The 22,084-nt window shown below is 40.0% G+C and overlaps 1 protein-coding gene across 10 annotated transcripts in view; it reads left to right on the forward strand.

The window, feature by feature from the left end:
- MPP7 (MAGUK p55 scaffold protein 7) overlaps positions 1-22,084 on the forward strand; it is a 264,560-nt gene that overhangs the window by 220,357 nt on the left and 22,119 nt on the right. For all 10 annotated transcript variants that reach the window (XR_010599110.1, XR_010599111.1, XM_065586862.1 and 7 more), the window contains one exon: positions 12,463-12,633. Coding sequence is in view for 8 of the 10 variants with exons in the window: in XM_065586862.1 (XP_065442934.1) it covers positions 12,463-12,633 (171 nt within the window). In the remaining 2 variants the exon portion in view is untranslated. The remainder of the gene's footprint in view (positions 1-12,462; positions 12,634-22,084) is intronic.

Consider the following 22,084-nt stretch of genomic DNA (forward strand, 5'->3'; position numbering starts at 1 on the left):
TCTTTTGTGAGTGAAGAAAATCCAATGGTCAATGAGTTATTGGTAAAAGCAAATAATTGCTCCCATAAACTAAGTTGTACGTATAAAAAGATTAGAAAAATACTGTTTCATTGACTATTCCTGTTTGGTTTTATTGCTGTTCGTGATCATTAGTAAGGCTTTTTGTCACAGAGGTCACGGAAGTCATGGAATCTGTGACTTCCAAAGACCTCTGTGACTTCAGCCCCAGGAGCTGGGAGAGACCCCCGCCTGAGACAACGGGGTCCCCAAGCTCAGAGTTGACATGAGTGGCAGGGGGATCCCGGCAACTCCGTGGTTGCTGTCGCAGAGGCAGGGGTATCCCCGCAGCTACCGGCTGCCACAGAGGCAGGGAGATTCCCGCAGCTCCCAGCTGCCGTGGGGGAGGGGACAGGGGGAATGCCTGCAGTTCCAAGCCACTGTTAGAGGGGGACCCTGGAGCTCCCCTGGGAGCTCCCAGCCACCCCACAGCTGCCCAACCCCTTCCCATTTTATCATGGATATTTTTAGTAAAAGTCAGGGACAGGTCACGGGCTTCCGTGATTTTTTTCTTTATTGCCCGTAACCTGTCCCTGGCTTTTACTAAAAATATCCATGACAAAATCTTAGCCTTAATCATTAGCGCACTATTCCAAATAATTGTTAATAAGATTCCAGAAAGTGGTTATATAGGTAGGATATATGATGTCTTTTTGAACATATTAAGGTCTTCCCAACTCTGCTTTTATACTAGACAAGTTTGTGTGGCGTCTTGTATCTTTTTAGAACTCTACACTTGCAGACATCTTAGTTTGTTAATTGGGAAATTATGTAAACTATCTAGCTTGCATTGAAAGGGAATATTCTTTAGAAGTGAATAATTTTGTAGGCGAAGAGATGACTTTTCACCCAGGAACTTTCAGCAGTTAATGTAGCTAGGAAATATATGCATGCAGATTTACATGTGGAAAACAAAATGTCTGTACAATTTTGATGCATGCCAGGTTTCATTTCTAAAGTCCTCCAACTTTATTCTAATTAGTGTATGAAGGATTTTGAAACGTCTATTAAAGGAATGAGAAAAAACAAACCTGGCATATAATACAAATTGCTAGTTGGAGTCCAGTGGATTGTTGTCTGCTTACTTAAGGATTCTACAAAGGCTTTTAAACTCAAAAAGACACTGTGAATATTATACATTTTCTATGGCCTCATGTTACTGCTAATTTTAACTTTCCTTCCCAAAATGACCAGGGTTAACCTTGATGTTAATTTGCTGAAGAATCCTGAAGTCAGACTATACTATTGTATATTTCTGAAGTTAATTATTTCCTAAGAATAAGCAAGGAGAATTGTAAAGGTTTTTTGTCTCTGCAAAACACACTTAATTCTATCTACATTAAAATAATCTTTATGAACAGTCAATAAATATAGATTAATATCATCTGTTTACTGTTCTCAATTTTGATTGAAAAATCCAGACAGATCTGAGTTTTTATTAGCCCTGTCTAAATGTGAAAACTGGGAATCGGTCCAGAAACAAAGTTAGAAATGTGCTATGTGTTTGTGCAGATTAATTGGAAACAACAGAACTACTGCATATGGGAGTGTTCCAAATACCTTGGAAAGAAATTTCAAGTAATAGTGCAAAAGTTATGTTTTACCAAATGTGCATATAACCTTCATTAGGCCAAAATATTTTCCTCTATATATCTTGTATACAAATAAACTGTATGTACAAGCTGCATATATAAGCTGAATAGAATGAATATTAGACCTAAATTCAGCGAAGTGCTTAAGGGCATGCTTATAGTGAAGCACATACTTAAATGCTTTGCTGAACTGTGATAGACATAAGCATGTGTGAGAGCTTTATTGAATCGTGTGGCCTTAGTTTGTTGTAGGTGAACTTGCAACATTTAGGCTTGGAAAAATTATAATATTTATTAGTATTGGAATTTCTCTGATATTAAGGGATGCACTTTGCACTTGCACATTGTGCATTTGGAATTGCATGCACCAACCATTTAAATCAGTTCTCAAAGTTTTTTACTGCTGACCCCTTTCACATAGCAAGCCTCTGAGTGCGACCCCCTTATAAATTAAAAACACTTTTTAATATATTTAACACCATTATAAATGCTGGAGGCAAAGCGGGGTTGGGGTGGAGATTGACAGCTCGTAACCCCCTATGTAATAACCTTGTGACCCCCTGAGGGGTCCCGACCCCCAGTTTGAGAACCCCTGATTTAAATGGACCTCAGTCACCAGTCTTTCTTCCTTTATTTTCTAGAATTATATTAAATTTAAAGGGGAGTAAATTTTGTGTGTGTGCTATATTAGCAGTATTCTTTTTGAAGGGCTTTAAATAGAAGACAGCATTTGTTTACACATTGTCTGGTTTGGGTATGAATTTCAGTATGGGGTTTTTGTGAGTCCCTGTTGAGAAATCTGTGGCTGTTGCTCTGAAGTTCGGGTTCCAAAGAGATAGAAGTTTTGTTATTTTCATCTCAAAAGTGCAAGCTGCTTGTTCTTTTGTATTGGTGTAGGATCTTAATCACTTTTATTAGTCTTAGTTTCTGATTTCATCTCTGGTTTGAGAACTGTTATGAGGTTTAGAGGCATTTGTGAACTACATACATTTGTTCTTTATATTTTTCTCATGGCAGCTGTTCTTCATTTCATGAAACCTGTTACATTCCAGAAGTGGTTTATAGATTAGCTTGTTCAGTAGGCTTCTTGTCCAATACTTGAAATCAGTGAGCATGTACAAAGTTGTTATACCTAATGTTGAGAATTTTATGTTCCTTCGATGATTGGATTTTTTTCACTTTATTCTACAGTCTGCATAGTTGGCAGATAAGTTAAACTTCTGCTGATGTCTGTAGACTATACATGTTTCTTTAATTTTCTGTGGTTCTTTGCATTGTTTTATGATCATTTGTAAGTTCTAATGCATAAAATTTCAATAGTCATTTGTTAAAACTTTTGTATTTGAAAATATTTTAAATGTGGGATCTTTTGTTGCTCTTTCATAATACTACTTATGATTTGCAGATGTAATGTTGTTATAATAAGAGGTAACCTATTAGTGTGCTCTCAGCAGCCCAATGTGTCTCTTACTCCTGATTGTCAGAGAGAAGTGTAAATATTTGTAAACATAGACAGTAATACATAGTTACACTCATTTTGATGTTTTATTGTGATATAGCTACTGTCTTCTTAAGTATGTAATATACAACATTGTTATCTTATTAGACAAAATTTCAAGAGTAGCTAATACTTTTGGTGATGAAGACTTTTTTCCTACATGATATTTCAGCTCTTGATTTTGGCTGGCAAATCTTCCTCGGCAAAGCAAAACAGAGAACTGGCCTCAAAGTGTTCTTGAAAAGAGAGATTTGAAAAGACTTGCAGTTGTCATCTTTTTCAGAGTCAGAAAGTCATCTTTTTGTACGGCATACATATTTTCTGCCCTCTATATTTTTTCATAAATAGTTAAATGGATTCTAAAAATAAAAACACTGAGGTGTTTTTTAAAAAAAAATTACTTTAAGGCTCTTAAATCTTAATCAATTTGTAAGTTTTCCAGCTTCCCCTTTTGAAGAAGACATTTTTACTGTATTCTTTTATTCTCAGTCATCTATCCTAAGGTATCTAGATGAACATATTGCCTACTAAATGCAATCATAGTTGACTAGTATAATTTATTAATGATACCCCATAAAACTGCTTCTGAAGGTTATTAAAAAGTCAATATGCACATGTGGGGAGTGTAATGGGAGACATGGGGGAGAAAATACCATGTTGCCAGAAATTCACTAGCAACACGATAAAAATAATTTGTATGGATTTATTGAGAGCATCCCTCCTTTTTCTTTCCTGCACACTTCCCTTCAGGGTGGATTGATTTAAATCAGAGTGTTTTAATAATCTGTTTTAATCATAATTTAAACCAGGAAGTAGCAAACCTTGATTTAAATAATCGATTTTAATCTTATGTATTTGTATTTTTTAGTTACTTTCCTAATGAAAGGTTGATTCTCATTAGATGGTAACCATTAAACTGCTGATTTGCAACTAACTAGCCTTTACTCTAAATTTGGTACTTTTTTGTTAACCAGGATAACTATATCAATACACGCAATCACGTAGATTAACATACATTTATTCATAATATTAATTTTTACATTTTTATCATGTTACATAAATGGTGAATTATGCTTTTGTTTACTAGATGATTAATTGTGTACTCCTGATTTGTGTCAACCTGCATTTGGATGAAAATTGGAATTCAGTTAATAAGGCATAAAAATTAAAATTGCTTTTTTATTAGTTAAATGAAACTACCTTAAATATGCTGGATACAGATGAAAAAAGTAAGTTTCGCAAAACGTAAGTTTCGCAAAACATGTTCTGCATTTAAAACTGACAGGTTTATTAAAGAAAGGAAGTATGATCTGTAGATAGTGAATTGAACTGATTTTCCATGTCCTTCAAAATTTTAGTCCTAGTAGATCTGATCATATCACACCTCATGTTTATTCATAGATTACAAGATTCATAGATTTTTCAATTCCCAGTTTCTCAATTTTGAATTAACTAGTCATTGAATTGAAATTGCTAAATAAATTAAAATGAAGAAAATAATCTCTCTGCACCTGCAGAAAAAAATTAATAAGGTGATAAATAATGGTCAACATGGATTTGTCAAGAACAAATTATGTCAAACCAACCTTATATCCTTCTTTGACAGGGTTGTCAAGCCTTGTGGATGGGGGGAAGCAGTAGATATATATCTCAACTTCAGTAAGGCTTTTGATAGTGTCTCACATGACCTTCTCATAAGCAAGCTAGGAAAATATAGCCTAGACAAACCTACTATAAGGTGGGTACACAACTGGTTGGAAAACCATACTCAGACTAGTTATCAATGGTTCACAGTCAAGCTGGAAGGGTATATCTAGTGGGATTCTGCAGGGATATACCCTGGGTCTGGGTCTGTTCAATATCTTCAGAAATAATTTGGAGAATGGCATAGAGAGTACACTTATAAAGTTTGCAGATGATACCAACCTGGGAGGGGTTGCAAGCACTTTGGTGGACAGGATTAGAATTCAAGATGATCTTTGACAAACTGGAGAAATGGTCTGAAATAAATAGGATGAAATTCAATAAGGACAAATGCAAAATACTACACTTAGGAAGGAAAAGGCAATTACACAAATATTAAATATGAGAAATGACTGTCTAGTAAGGAACACTGCAGAAAAAGATCTGGAGGTTATAGTGGATCACAAACTAAATATGAATCAACAATATAATACTGCTGCAAAAAAAGCAAACATCATTCTGGAGTTTATTAGCAGGAGTGTTTTAAGCAAGGCACAAGTAGTATTTTTTCCACTCTATTCAGCACTGATAAGGTTTCAACAGAAGTATTGTGTCCAGTTCTGGGCACCATACTTCGGGAAAGATGTGGACAAATAAAGGACAATCCAGAGAAGAGCAACAAAAATGATTAAATATCAAGAAAACATAAACCTATAAGGAAATATTGAAAAAATAGGTTTATTTATTCTGGAGAAAGGGTGACTGTTATCATGGTCCCCTTCAATGTTCAGGTATGCAAAATGTTATAATAATGAGGGTCATAAAATGTTCTCCTTATCCACTGAGGACAGAACAAGAAGTAATGATCTTAAACTGCAGCAAGGGAGATTTAGGTTAGACATTAGGAATAGCTTCCAAACTGTCAGGGTAGTTAAACATTGGAACAAATTACCTAGGAAGATTGTGGCATCTCTGTCATTGGAGGTTTTTAAGAACAGAATAGATAAACACTTGTCAAAGATGGTATCTAGATAATAGTTAGTCCTGCCTCAGTGCAGGTGACTAACTAGATGACCTGTTGAGGTTTTTTCCAGTTCTATATTTCTATGATTCTTCTTTGAGTGATTGCTCATGTGTATTCCACAGTAGGTGTGCGTGCTCGCCACTTGCACCGGTGCTGGAAGTTTTTCCCTTAGCAGTATCCGTACTGAGGGAGCACCACGGTGACCCCTGGAGTGGCGCTTGTATATTGCGCTATAAGGGGAGCTACGGGCTCCCCCCACCCTCAGTTCCTTTTTGCCGCCAGTGAAAGTAGTCGGAATTTTGTGCTCCAGCTCTGCTGCAGCCTTCTCTTCTCGACCTTAGTGGTACCATTCGTGGATTGTTTCTTCAGTTGTTAGAGTGGGCTCGGGGCATGCCCCATGCTCCAGCGTGCGACTCCTGTCGCCGTTCTATGCCTAGGAGTGACCCGCACACTGAGTGTCTCCGCTGCCTGGGTGAGACTCACATTAGTGACCGTCGCAAGCTCTGCAGGTCGTTCAAGCCAAGGACCAAGAAGGAGAGAGACATTAGACTTTGAGCTCTCCTGATTGAGTTGGTGCTCGCCCAACGCAGGCACGCCGTTCGGACTCTGCACCGGCCGCTGCGTCGTTGGTGCGTAGCGAGGCCCCTTCGACCAGTCTGAGCCACTCTCCCTCCAAAAAGCAAGGGAAGGGCACGGCCTCGCAGTGGCGCCGTGACAAGGAAAAGGTGGAGGCTGGTCCCGCGTTGGGCAGCCCTCGGTCCTCCCCGGGCTCAAGGCCTCCGACTCGTGTGGAGCGGAGCAGCCCGGCACCGTCGGCCTGTGCATCCCCACCGGTACGGATGCCGGAGGCGATACAGGCTGCGAAGGACATTATGAGCCTGCCAGTCCTGAGCACGCAGCCGAGCACGGGCCCCAGGTCTCGTGGCAAGCCTCCATTGGGTGCCCACCAGACCTCACTAGCCAGCCACAGTTCCCACTCCGAGGATCGCTCCCCGCACCACTCAGCACGAGTGGTTGCTCGTCTTGCAGCTCCCACCCACCCTCGACGCCGTCCAGACCATCCGGGTCGCCGTCAGGATGGGAGTCACGGGAACCCTCGACACCGCCTGCCAGCAAGCGTAGGCACCGGGAGCGCTTGCCTGCACGGCGTGGGTGCCGTAGCCACTCTCGATGGGATAGACGTCGTCGTTCCCGTTCCAGCTCCCGATCAGCTAGATGTCGCGCTCGAGACTCCCTCCAGGGCGCCTCGGCGTCGGACCTCGCATCGCCATCATGGGTACTGAAGTAGTTCTTCGGGCGGGTACCGTTCCTCGACGTCGAGGTCCAGGTCCCAAGGGAGGCGACATCATAGGCACTGTTCCTACCGCTCCTGGGGCACTGAGCGTTCGTCGTTGGCCTCGGCACCCGGCCACCCATCCTTGGTTCACGTTGCTCAGCCGGGACACATAGTGTCATCGGGCTCTCAGCCTGGTCAATGGCAAGGGGCCCCACGGCAAGGACAGTGGTGCCAGTGGGCACCTTGGCACCAATGCCAGCCAAGATGGGGGCTTGTTCGGTTGACGGAGCGTCTCAGGCTCCATCGGCCTCGTCCGACCGCCTACGGGACAAGTCGGCGGGTCACGAGTCGGCAGACCTGCGCCCGGACTCTGATCTGGGGCTTGACGCCCTGGCACTGACTGAGGCTCTCAGCTCCATGTGGGCCTTCTCCCCGGCACCGGATGACACCATAACGGCGCCTCCGCCCCCAGTCCCACAGGAGGACTTCAAGGCGCACCAAGACCTGCTAAAGCGGGTGGCATCCAGCCTCCAGCTACAGGCCGAGGAGATGGAGGGTCCATCCGATTCCCTATTCAAGGTCCTGTCTCCCTCGGCACTGGGCCCTGCCCCTGCACCAGGGTATTGCCAACCTCTCCAACACCCTGTGGCAAACCCCTGCCTCTTTGGCCTCTATCTCCAAGAAGGTGGAGAGGAAATACTTTGTGCCGGGCAAGGACCACGAATACCTTATTCCCACCCGGCATCAAACTCACTCGTGGTGGAATCGGTAAACCACAGGGGGCAACAGGGCCAGTCTGCGCCCACCCCCAAAAATAAGGATGCCAGATGGCTGGACTCCTTTGGGAGAAAGCTTTATTCCTCTGCGAGTTTCCAGCTTAGGGTAGCCAACCACCAGGCCTTACTGAGCAGGTGTGACTTTAACATTTGGGAGTCTCTGCCTAAGTTCGAAATTCCCTGTGTCCCACTGCAGTGTCTTAAAGGATGACGTAAAATGGGGGAAACTGGCATAAAGAAGCTATTAAAGGATTTTTAATTTTTTTTTAACTGCTTGATTTTTACATTAGAAATTCAGATTTTTTTTCTGTCCTGGAGGACTAAGATGGTGGGAAATTTGATGATATCCCAATAGCTGAGTATGACATCTGAACAAATAAAGGGGGCAGGATTTTAATCGGATTGTGCAAAACTTTTATAACATATTCAATTTCTAATGAATATTTTGGATAAAGGATATCTTTGTTAAAGATTCAACACCCCAACATTTCAGTTGGGGCATGAGAACTTATAACAGATATGCTGCGAGACATCTAGCAGATCCTCCAGAAAAAACAGGGAAAACCAGAGGTATGATAGTCCCAATATTTTGAAGGTAAAGAACAAAGGGGGGATGGGGAGAGGTGAGATTTTCTTTTAATTTTGCATGTGTTCAGGTTTTCATTATTAGAACAAAAAGGGAAGTTTAAAAAAACAACCACCATAATCTTAAATGTTTCAAATGTTTTGCGGATCACTTATAAGCACAAAACCATCTATCCTCTATAGATCTAGGCACTGTGTTTTGTGGAAAAATTTATACGCTAGCAAACTTTTAGAATGGGAAGAATTCATTTCTGTTTGTGTGAAAAGATAGTACTGGAGAATTTTTAGGTATTTTGAAAGTAGCTTTGGTATGCTTAGGTTTGGGATTTTTTAGATTTCAGCTCAGAAAAATAGTTAACTTTGTTCCTTTTCTGTGTCTTTAACATTATTTTTAGAGTCTGCATTAAAGTCATTGAATGCAGTTACTAGGTCTGTGACATTAAATCAACAAAATATCGGTGTGCCATGATTGACTTCACTTTAGAACTGAACCAATCACCAGAGACATTACTGTGTACCAAGTTGTATTACATTACCAATGCAATAGCAGTGCTTTTACAATAGAAAACTTTTAAAACTAAAATAACTTTTCAAAAGAATTCTTTGCATTTACTATATTATTATATGAATGCACAATGGAATAGAAAAAATAGTTAGAAAAGAACTAGTAACGTAGCCTGCTTGCTTCTTACTCTTACCAAATTTAAACTCTGGTGTGTTTATTGTGTATTTGATCCTCCCCTGTCTTCTTCTACCATGGGCAAAAATATTAGATCTATTTCTGCTAGTGTTTGGTTTTTATATCCTCTTCTCATTAACTTTCACTGTAATAATGTGATCTCAGTTTTTTTTAATGAGCTGGGTGACACCATTTGTATTTTCAGAGAGGCTCGATACTTACCTCTCTGTTTCTCTGTCAGGTGTGCGGGGGAGACGGGGGGAGAGAACAGCACAAACACTACTGAGTATAGCACTTCAAATCAACAGGGCAGCTTGGGGATTAAGCCCCATGGTCCCGATACTGAAAAGATTTTTGTCAAATGGGCTTACTTGTGAAAAATAGTGAGCACATACCTCGTCTCTGCAGGGTCATGGCCGAAGTGTGATAATATTTGCAGGAGTCACCCTTACATTGGCAACTATTAATATTAGAGATAAATAATAATATGGTTACTTCTCATATGCCTGTAAATAAGTACTTTTTAAAACTTATTAAAATATACAGCTGAAATTAAAGTGATCACCAGAAGTTTAGACAGATTAAAAAAGAGAGCCTTCTGTTGTACTTTTAGTATTGTGTATTTGGTGTGAGGTTAAATATTAAAGTTCATAATTAATAGTTTAGTTGTGAAGAAATTTTATAACTTGACACTTGCTTTGAATCAACCATAAGTTTGAGTACTTAAGATCTTTTTTTAAAGTATAGGTGTTGGGATTTTTTTTCAGTCATTTTGCTCAATATTTTGTGAATGTGTTGGTAATTTCTCTAGTACAGCCAAATAATGAAATTAGCATGGCAGTGTGGCCATACTGTTCCTAAAACCACAGAAGATACGGTACGACTGTACAAATCTATTTAAAAGAATTAATCTTAATGAGAAATTTATAAAGTAATGATAAAGGTGGAATAATTAGCTTTCATACTCAGGTTTAGTGGAGGCAGGCTGCAGCTTTGATACTGTCATTATTCTACTATTGATGCTCTACCAATTTAAAAATCTTTAAAAACCACATGAAACTTCCATCAGCTGCAGCTAAGAACTATAGGCACAACACTATACATAAAATGTTAGGCCAATTTTAGGCCAGTTCGGTTTGCAAAAATATGATCGAATTATAAATGAAAGTATGTTATAATAGGAAATGTCATCTTAACTTAGCAAATTTTACTATACAGTATGTGTGAAATGGAGCTGCAGTACCCATATTTGATCGTGTTGTGAGATTTATTTAATGATGTGTTTGGTTTTATTTTCAATTAGGGCTGTCAATTAATTGCAATTAACTCAAGCGATTAACTAAAAAAATTAAATTAATCAGTTAATCGCTGTTTTAATCACACTATTAAACAATAATAGAGTACCAATTTACACTTGTTATAAATATTTTCGGATGTTTTTCTACATTTTCAAATATATTTATTTCAGTTACAACACAGAATACAAAGTTTACATTGCTCACTTTATATTATTTTTGATTACAAATATTTGCACTGTAATAAAGATAAAATAAATCATATTTTTGAATTCACCTCATACAAGTACTGTAGTGAAATCTCTTTAGCATGAAACTGCAATTTACAAATGTAGAATTATTTTTGTTACATAACTGCACTCAAAAACAAAACCATGTAAAACTTTAGACCCTACAAGTCCACTCAGTCCTACTTCTTGTTCAGCCAATCGCTAAGACAAACAAGTTTGTTTACATTTAAGGGGTCTTACCTGTAATTCCCCACCCTGTAATGTACTTTCACAATAAAGAGATTGTACTACAGTACTTGTATGAGGTGAATTCAAAAATACTATTTCTTTCGTTTATCTTTTTTACAGTGCAAATATTTGTAATAAAAATAATAATATAAAATAAGCACTGTACACTTTGTATTCTGTGTTGTAATTGAAATTAATATATTTGAAAATGTAGAAAACATCCTAAAATATTTAAATAAATGGTATTCTATTGTTTAACAGTACAATTAAAACTATGATTAATCACGATTTTTTGGTAATTATTTGAGAGCTCTATTTTCAATGTATTTGGGAGAGACTGTGTAACACCGACCGACCCCAGTCATCGGCAGGCAGGATTGAATCTGGAACCTCTGAAGCTGGCTATTAGCTAAGGCTGTAACAGACTCACCAATCTGTAGCTGGGCTAGCGTCGCTAGAGGGGACAGAGCATGACACCAAGCAGGCGTGGATTACAGGCTTCCCCTAGCTGAGGAAGCGCATTCCGAGCTTCAGAGACTTCCCTGTTGATATCCTGGATGAGATCCCACTTGTAATGCTGACAGATCCCAGTCATCAGCAGGCAGATCAAACCTGTGACCTTTGAAGCTTAGTGCGTGAGCCTCTACTGCATGAGCTAAAAGCCACATGGCTGTTAGCTAAGGCTGTGGCAGACTCATCAATCTCTAATTGGGCTTGATGCTTCGAGAGGGGTCAGACCTCCACACCAAGCAGGCATGGGTTACGTTTGCATACGCTTTTTTTAAACTTCCAGTTATGATAGCGCAGCATTGTGCCAAGGTCATAACACTGTTGAAGGCAATGATTTTATTAACTGTTATGCCCCTGTACCCTGCTGCCACAATATATATTATTTTAAGTGTGTACATCCCAAGGCAATTCAACTGGGATGTGTCAGAGATGGTATATGACTCAGGACTGAACGTATATTTTCCTTATAGCTGTTAATTTATTCAGCATTCAAGAAGTTAATTGTATCATCATAGAGCTTGTTTCGATTGACTTATAAAAAATTGCTTTTCCCCCTTAGGGCGACCAGACAGCAAGTGTGAAAAATCGGGACAGGGTGGGGGGTAATAGGAGCCTACATAAGAAAAAGATCCAAAAATCGGGACTGTCCTTATAAAATCAGGACATATGATCACCTTTTTCCCCCTAAATCAAAAATAGTAAAATTAATCATTTCATTTAGTGGAAATATCATATTTTAAGTTGAAATGGCTGCTGTATTGTAGTTTAGGACTTTAACAATTTGGAGGAATTTACCTTTTCGTCTGGGAATCTCTTCTGGACCATAAGGACCTGGTTTCTCAAAAATTGCATTTGAAATTTCATGCCTACTTTCTGTGTCCAGCTAATGTGATTGCTAATGGAAATAGCCAGTTTGGGGTTTCTTAATAAGTCATTGCCCCTCCCCACCTTTCCCTGCCTGGAAGTGAATCTTTTCTGGACTTTTCAGATATTAAATTGCATAATTTAAAAAAAAAATTGTTGTTGCAGCTGGTTTTAGGAGAAGCTTTCGTCTTAGCAGAAAAGATAGAAAGACAAATAAATCCATGTATGAATGCAAGAAGAGTGATCAGTATGATACAGCAGATGTCCCAACATATGAAGAAGTTGCACCATATCGACGACAGCCTACTGAGAAATACAGGCTTGTAGTTTTGGTCGGTAAGTTATTTCTTTAATTTCTAAATCAGGAATCTAGAGTAAATATTAGTGCAATAATCTTACAGAAGTTTAAAATTTAACTTTTCTAGCTCTCAAACTGAAAATGTTTATGATCTAGAATATTATGTTGCTGCATTTGCTCATAATTTCTCATCTTTTTTCAGTTGTTTGAGTTTTGGAAAACTACAGGTGAAGAGCTATTTGTGCATCAGATAGTATGAGAAATATTGTCAACCCACTAATCAAAATATACAGATAAGCTGTAATATGACCTTGATTTTTTTGTTGTTGTTTAAAATTGTGCTATAGTCCTGAAACTAAATCTTATTTTGGTGCCATGAAGACTCCTTATGTGTCTGCAACTTTACCAACAAAATATAGCTTGCAAAGAAATTTCCTGAATGTCTAGTTCTTTGTGTGAAGAACTGGACTCCAACAAGGAATGCCTCTGTGCTCAATGTAAGGGCCCTCTCACTGTCTTACCACTCATATCTCATGTCCCACTTGCTCCCTGTCTAGGCTTAGGATAAGCTATGACCACAACATGCCCTATTACCACAGAGTTGTCCTGCTATAGAGAACATCAGTTAAGTGTCTTGGCCATTCATTCCCAGTATGCTGAACAAGGCTTTCACTACACTATTGGTCAGAAATATGTCCAAATCTATCTCAGACAAATGAACCATGGTGTCCAGAAAAATTTCTGGCCAACCAAGTGCAATTAGGTGTCAGCACTCCACTGGAATGCTGGATTTTCTGTATCTCCCAAGGCTGTAAACTTGTCCTCCTGGAAATGAGAAGAAACAATTTAATTGTCAATGTCTGGGATGTTGTAAAACAGGGGCTTATTGTTAAGTGCGTTAACATAAATACCTGTACTAGTTGCCTGATCCTTGGGGATTTGCTAGGCTGCCTATTGGTAAGCTGTCAGACCAGAATAGGATCCATTTGTTTCAGAAGTTCTCTTTTCCATATTGGATCCATTCTGATCACAAGAAAGGGAGATTATTCATTTGTTCCAAAAATTGCTTCCAGATAATTGTATTTCACTTCTGATAAACAAGTAATAAGATTGACCTTCTGGCACCTGAAATTGTTGCTGCCAATTGCACACAATTCACAGGCTAGTGCAGTGACTTGACTTGTGAAATTCAGATAACTGATCAGTTATTGCAACTGTTGCAGGGCTAACTTTTATATCTCGTGGGCCGATTGAACTAGTGAGTTGGATTTCTTGACCCAAGAGCGAGACATGCTGTTCAGTTCAGTACCAGCCTTTTTGCTAGTGCCTGGAATGCTGTCAAGATGTGCTTTTGCCCAACCCTGTTTTCTAGCAAAAAAAATAAAATAAAAAAAAATCATGGTAGTGAGTAGACAAGTCTCCCATATCACTTTCCACTCCAAAAAGGTCTGAGTCTCACAAATGTCAAACTTTATGTAGAGCAGCAGTCTTATAAAAAAAATATTTCTGGAAAGAAAAGTCCAATGATTCAAAAACAGCCAGGAGAATGAAAGGAGGCAGAGCGCTGACTTGATGTTGCATTTTGCCAAAAAGGCCCACTTCCTGAAGGCCCTAACTATAATGACAGTGGAATCAAAGAATGGGAGTCTGAGGGTACACTACCCGCCAGATCGGGTAGATAAGTTCTTGGACTGCATTGCAGACAACTTTTTATTTCAGAAGGTTGAAAAAGCTACTGGGGGGAAGCTGTTCTAGACTTGATTTTAACAAATAGGGAGGAACTCGTTGAGAATTTGAAAGTAAAAGGCAGCTTGGGTGAAAGTGATCATGAAATCATAGAGTTTGCAATTCTAAGGAAGGGTAGAAGGGAGAACAGCAAAATAGAGACAATGGATTTCAGGAAGGTGGATTTTGGTAAGCTCAGAGAGCTGATAGGTAAGGTTCCATGGGAATCAAGACGGAGGGGAAAAACAACTGAGGAGAGTTGGCAGTTTTTCAAAGGGACACTATTAAGAGCCCAAAAGCAAGCTATTCCGCTGGGTAGGAAAGATAGAAAATGTGGCAAAAGACCACCTTGGCTTAACCACGAGATCTTGCATGATCTAAAAAATAAAAAGGAGTCATATAAAAAATGGAAACTAGGACAGATTACAAAGGATGAATATAGGTAAACAACACAGGAATGCAGGGGCAAGATTAGAAAGGCGAAGGCACAAAATGAGCTCAAACTAGCTATGGGAATAAAGGGAAACAAGAAGACTTTTTATCAATACATTAGAAGCAAGAGAAAGACCAAGGACAGGGTAGGCCCACTGCTCAGAGAGGAGGGAGAAACAGTAACAGGAAACTTGGAAATGGCAGAGATGCTTAATGACTTCTTTGTTTCGGTCTTCACCGAGAAGTCTGAAGGAATGCCTAACATAGTGAATGCTAATGGGAAGGGGGTAGGTTTAGCAGATAAAATAAAAAAAGAACAAGTTAAAAATCACTTCGAAAAGTTAGATGCCTGCAAGTCACCAGGGCCTGATGAAATGCATCCTAGAATACTCAAGGAGCTAATAGAGGAGGTATCTGAGCCTCTAGCTATTATCTTTGGAAAATCATGGGAGACGGGAAAGATTCCAGAAGACTGGAAAAGGGCAAACATAGTGCCCATCTATAAAAAGGGAAATAAAAACAACCCAGGAAACTACAGACCAGTTAGTTTAATTTCTGTGCCAGGGAAGATAATGGAGCAAGTAATTAAGGAAATCATCTGCAAACACTTGGAAGGTGGTAAGGTGATAGAGAATAGCCAGCATGGATTTGTAAAGAACAAATCGTGTCAAACCAATCTGATAGCTCTCTTTGATAGGATAACGAATCTTGTGGATAAGGGAGAAGCGGTGGATGTGGTATACCTAGACTTTAGTAAGGCATTTGATACGGTCTCGCATGATATTCTTATCTGTAAACTAGGCAAATACAACTTAGATGGGGCTACTATAAGGTGGGTGCATAACTGCCTGGATAACCATACTCAGAGAGTAGTTATTAATGGTTCCCAATCCTGCTGAAAAGGTATAACGAGTGGGGTTCCACAAGGGTCTGTTTTGGGACAGGCTCTGTTCAATATCTTCATCAACGACTTAGATATTGGCATAGGAAGTACGCTTATTAAGTTTGCAGATGATACCAAACTGGGAGGGATTGCAACTGCTTTGGAGGATAGGGTCATAATTCAAAATGATCTGGACAAATTGGAGAAATGGTCTGAGGTAAACAGGATGAAGTTTAACAAAGACAAATGCAAAGTGCTCCACTCACACATACAGAATGGGACGAGACTGTCTAGGAAGGAGTATGGCAGAAAGGGATCTAGGGGTTATAGTGGACCACAAGCTAAATATGAGTCAACAGTGTGATGCTGTTGCAAAAAAAGCAAACATGATTCTGGGATGCATTAACAGGTGTATTGTGAGCAAGACACGAGAAGTCATTCTTCCGCTCTACTCTGCGCTGGTTAGGACTCAACTGGAGTATTGTGTACAGTTCTGGGCACCGCATTTCAAGAAAGATGTGAAGAAATTGGAGAAGGTCCAGAGAAGAGCAACAAGAATGATTAAAGGTCTTGAGAACATGACCTATGAAGGAAGGATGAAAGAATTGGGTTTGTTTAGTTTGGAAAAGAGAAGACTGAGAGGGGACATGATAGCAGTTTTCAGGTATCTAAAAGGGTGTCATGAGGAGGGAGAAAACTTGTTCACCTTAGCCTCTAAGGATAGAACAAGAAGCAATGGGCTTAAACTGCAGCAAGGGAGGTTTAGGTTGGACATTAGGAAAAAGTTCCTAACTGTCAGGGTGGTTAAACACTGGAATAAATTGCCTAGGGAGGTTGTGGAATCTCCATCTCTGGAGATATTTAAGAGTAGGTTAGATAAATGTCTATCAGGGATGGTCTAGACAGTATTTGGTCCTGCCTTGAGGGCAGGGGACTGGACTTGATGACCTCTCGAGGTCCCTTCCAGTCCTAGAATCTATGAATGTATGAATCCCCGATTGCTCTGCCGTCGACTCTGGAACTCCACCACGGCGAGAGGCAGAAGCGGAGTTTCACAAACTGTTTAAGTCTCATGTGCTCCTATATGTGTATTGTACTTCTTGCATGGTACAGTGCAGGTATTTTAATACTCAGATCAAGCAGATAAGTTTATCATAGTCACTGCTGCCATTAACTCAACATATGTATTTATAACCCTTGCTTTCTGGTCACTGCTGATTGTAATCCATGGATGATCCTATGGCTCCAGGCCTCGTAAGGATCAGATCAGAGTACTCTGGCCCTTGTTCCAAGGCACTCATCATGCCTGGGGGAATGTGGTCGTGTTGGGAGAGGAACAAGACAGAAGAAATGAGGTTTGAGTGTGAGGGAAACAGATGAAAACCTTATGGAGCTCATGGGTCCACGTGGACCTCTTATAATGTGTGGGGAAAAGATTAGCAGCTTGGAGGAGCATCTTAGTTGGGTACTTTGAAACTCCCCTTCAGAGCTGTAATGTATTTCAGTCCAGACCTAATTCAGTTCCAACCTTTTCTTGTACTGAAAATCTCATTAATACCAAATTGTTCAGTTTTTGTAATGTGGTTAAATGTGTCCTAGTGACTAAGATGAGACCCAGCAGCTTTGTGATTTGGAGTAACATTTTAACCCAGGTCTCCCAATTTACATTAACCTTGATCCCTCAATGTCACTTTACAGTATAGATTGAATAGCTCAATTTCAGAAAAAAGATATCAATGAATACAGACAGTTGTATTTAAATTATGTCCAAGGCTGCAACTTAAATAAAATATCACCTAAAAGCAACATATTATGGCAATAGTTGAAGGGGGTTGAGGAAACAGTAGCAGCCCCAAACATTCACTGGCCTTTTTCCCACTTTAATTTATTCTTGTTAATTGTAAACATGCAAATAAGTAGCTAGATACTATAGAGAAGAAATAAGACATGGTCCATGCCTTGATGAGAAGACTGGAAAAGGGAGGATAAAAGAAACATGAATACATTATGTAGTTGAGTGGGTTTGTTAATGGTATGTACCTCTCTTGATGTGCTATGTTTTTTATATGTTAACTTAATTCATGGGATTGAAGGTGGGGAGGCCACATCATAATGGGAAGGGAGGAAAGGAATAGATTAGTGCTGATTAAAGGTACGTCTATACTGCAGCTTGGAGCGAGCCTCCAAGCCTGGGTAAACAGACTCATGCTAGTGAGGTTCAAGATAGTCCACTAAAAATGGAAGTGTGGCTGTTACAGCTCAATTGGTGGTGCAGGCTCTCAAGCCCACCCAACGCCCTATCTCTCAGCTCAGGTGGCTAGCCTGAGTGCTAGAGCCCCAATGTCTGCACTGGTGGTGGTAACGTGCTAGCTGGAGCCCCGCTAGTGCAAGTCTGTCTACCCACACTGGGAGGTTAGCTCCAAGCTGCACTGTAGACATAGCTGAAAGGAAATGGAGGTGTGGAAGGGACGAGGAACTAGAAGGCAAGTGCAGGAGGCAAGGTTAAACTGACTGGTAGGGAGTTAACAAAAACAATCATCGGGCAGTACAGACAGATATTAATGGTCAAGGCACTAGAGCTGGAAAAATATATGGCTCTGCTAAAACACTTAGCTCTAGGTAAGTGTTCTTGAAGAGAAGTGAGGTGAGCTGAGGAGATTAGGGACTTTAAAGACCTTGTAGGGTGCTGGTGTCTCCTGCTGCAGTATGACTCCTCCAAGGAGCAGTAGCCATTAGGCTGCCCACAGCTTCATCAGAGTGCATGGGTGGGAGGAAGTTTCTGGACCCATTGCTCATATACCAACACTCATGTACTGAGCATCTTAATTTTACCACCTTAATACGCCTGTCTAATTCCCAGACCAGATAGGCCCTTAGTCCATGGCATAATGAAATCCTCAAGCCTTGCAGAGAGTCCTCAGGCACTCCTGCAGGCCCAACTTCCACCTATTGGGAAAATGGGTTGATGTCCTTTCCCAGGAATTAGGCATCTCTTCCTGGGATTTAAAGATAGAAACTCACCACCGCCTTCCAGTGATTTTAATACTGTCCTGGGAGGCTAATCTGTTCCTGTGGCCAGGCCATCACTGAAATTAGCAATCCTGTGAAAAAGCAAGAAACAAAAATGGAATCTGATTAAGCCTACCCCGGTGTTCTTAAGAAAAGTCCACAAAACCCACACAAAACTAATGTGTCTGTAATCAAGATAAAGAAAGCACATAAAAATACAAAGGAACAAAACTATAACCTGTATTACAATAAATAAGTAAATTGAGGGGAGGGTGGATGAATGGTGGAGCAGTGCAGGGCCTACTCTTTTCTTCTGTGGGCTGATGGGTGCCTCAGCAGCCAACTCTGGTGACTGATAAAAGTATCAGGATTGTCCAGATGCAGACATTTTACTAGGAAGGAGCTGCAAACGGGTACCAAGATGTGGCCTTGGATCTGGTTTACACCTACCTCATAATTTGGCACCAGCCTGGGTGTCTAGTGTTCTTATAAAGTTTCTTAAGGGTATGTAATTAAAATGCATTGCTTCAGTCTTTTTTTAGAAACTGTATTTCATAAATCCAATTTAAAATACAATGATATGTTAACTTAGTATTTTCAAAGGTAATCAGAGCATCTGTCTCACTACTTTTTGTGTCTTTTGTGGTAGCATATAGGTTGATGCTTCATTAGTAGAGTTTTCTCTACTATTAAAGCAGCAGAGCAGAAGAAATATGACCCTCTGTCAGGGACTGTTATGAACTGTTGAGTGGCTGTGTTTTTATAAAAATCATGTCCAAGGGAGCATTAAATTTAGTTTTTAATTAACAGTTTTGTCACCCTCCAGCACTAAAATTCAGCAGTCTACTAGTGTAATCACTGTAAGATTGTGGGCTATATACAACAAGTAATAACATCAAGTTGACTTTACACTTACATCAACAAAGAGTGCAGTGCAAAAGTGTGATAAGTAGACTTTTTATAACAAATTGCATATGTCTGATTTGAGGAATACCTAGAGATTTCATTTGATTTTTGTTGTAATAAATCAAATTAAGGAAGTGTGCTTTCTCAGTAACAAAAGCAATTTAGAAATTTATTGTAGACTTCAATAATTCTGATGTTATTCTCTGGATATTAGGAGCAGTTTAAGTCTGGCCAATACCATAAAAATGTCTTGGGTGAAATGTGGAAAAATAGCACTGTTCAGTAATACAGGTACAGTAGAAGCGAACAACATTTTAAAGACTTTTTGTATGCCAGTAGCAGCATTCTGTGTAATATGTGAAATATAATTTTGATATTATGCCAGGGAACACAAGGACAAATAATTAAATTAAAGCAGTAATTGGTCAGAGCAGAAAATGTCCAGTATGTTATACTATGACTGGAAGCATAATTTACAGTTGGAAGCTTTTTAAAAAAAGAAAAAAACCTGCCAGTTGGCGATTTCTACTGACTTGATCTAACATTACTTTAGTCTAGTTTACAAAATTCAAGTAATAGGCATGATAGGTTTTATTCCTATTATGCGTTCTCCTAAAACAGTGCATTGAAATAAGTATTTTAAAATGAGTTCAATTAAACTGGTTAGTCAATGTGTTGAGCTCTTTCTCCTTCCTATCTGCTTCCTACAAGTGTTTACCCATGAGTGAAGTTCTACACATCCTTTTGGTTAAAAACACCGGCTCTTTCCTTGTGTGTTTCCAGAAGGATGGAAGGTGAGGAAATTACTTGTTCAATCTTTTTTAGCAGTTATGGGCAGGACCACAATTCAGGAAAGCGTCCCTAATCAGAGAGGTACTTAAACATGCTTTCCTGAATTGGAGACTATACTGAATACCTCAGAGAGTCAAACTTTGTTATAGCAAGGACCACATCTTAATAGAAAGATCAATGGAAGATAGTCCATGTCAATTTGCAAGACCCCCCCTCCCCTCCTTTTTGCGATCGTGTAATGTCCCAATGGCAACTATAGCAATTGATATATGGAATAGTAATATAGGAAAACACTTATGTACTTTTATTTGACATAAATGTGATGTATCAACTGGAAATGAGAATAACCATGTGATCAGCCAGTCCATTGTGGATCACCACCAAACGATCCATCTATCACCAGCGATTCTCAGCCCACTGCTCATAAGCTACTCTAAACAGGCCACCTATAGCTTATTGATCCCTTTCCTTCCTTTCCCTCTTTAATAAGAATTCTGAATATATCTTATTAACAGTAGGATAAGCATCAGTCAGCCCTATAATTGAGATGCTGGCAACTATTTTAATCTGTAATATTTTACATTTACTCACATTACTGGGAAAACACCTCAGTCCAGTTAAATGAGGCTTCTGCTTTAGTAAGTGTTTGGGCAAGACCAATACAGATGTCATGGTCTCTACAGGCCAATGTGGAAGTGCCAGGTCAGCTCCAGCCTGTTCCCAGCTAAACCTGGGACAGGGCTTCTTAAGTGGATGCTGCTTTTTCTTGGCTCCTGCTAGTGTGGGTGCTGGGATGGTATGGGGCTAAGTTGTCACTGTTTCCCTGCTGGGGCCACCATCAGAATAAAGAGGAACCTGAGATCCAAGCAAAGGAGCATGGTATGGAAAGGCTTCTGTATTTGTTTGCTCTTCAGCAGATTATCAAAAAGCAGACGCCACCTTTGTACTTCTCATGCCTGACCTCTGTGAAGGCACCGGGAGAGATGAAAGATGGCTGCTGCTAGGTCTGTCCCCATGAGAGAGAGTGGCTCCTAGCTCTCCCCACTTACCTTGAAGATCAGAAAAGTGTAGCAACCTGTTTTAAAGCCCACCACCCACTTTAGGGTCTTTGGTTCATGTTTATTCCTGCAAAAGCCTAGTAAAGCTTCTGTAGGAACACCATTAGCTTGCCCTTCCCTTCTGCCCCTCCCAGCCCAACTGTTTCACTTCAACCAGCGGGAGGGGAAGAGAAGGATCCAGGAGCAGAAACCTCCATTTATGTTACCCTGTCTCAGGGAGGCCAGGATAATGTGGTGGTACTGTCTGATTTGCATAGAATGTGACATTTGCATTGTCCCTGGTCTTGCCCCCGAACGGCAAATCTAGAAATGCTCTCTCATTGCTAGTTGTAGTTACTGAAAGCACAAATTAGTGAGGTTTTATCTTCTTATCTCTTATGTCATCAGATCTAAAAATGTTACACTTGACATACACAGCCCTAGCAATGTAGCAACCAACTGTACAACGAAGATGGTAAAGTGAAAGTTTAGCCTCTGAAGCAAATCTCTGTTTCTGCAGATTGTCATGGGATTTTAGCAGTCCAAGCAGTGCAGACAGCTCCCCACTTTTTACTGAAAGACACCTTTTCTCCTTACCTCCCAAACAAGTACGCTGTATGTAGCTCAACATCTCTGCTTGTGAAGAATGAAGGGCTGAGTTGACCTTGCTGGGTTTTGAACCTGGGTAGGCTTAGTCCAAAGTTT

Source organism: Chrysemys picta, chromosome 2, assembly GCF_011386835.1.
Source record: "Chrysemys picta bellii isolate R12L10 chromosome 2, ASM1138683v2, whole genome shotgun sequence".
Classification (NCBI taxonomy): Eukaryota; Metazoa; Chordata; order Testudines; family Emydidae; genus Chrysemys; species Chrysemys picta.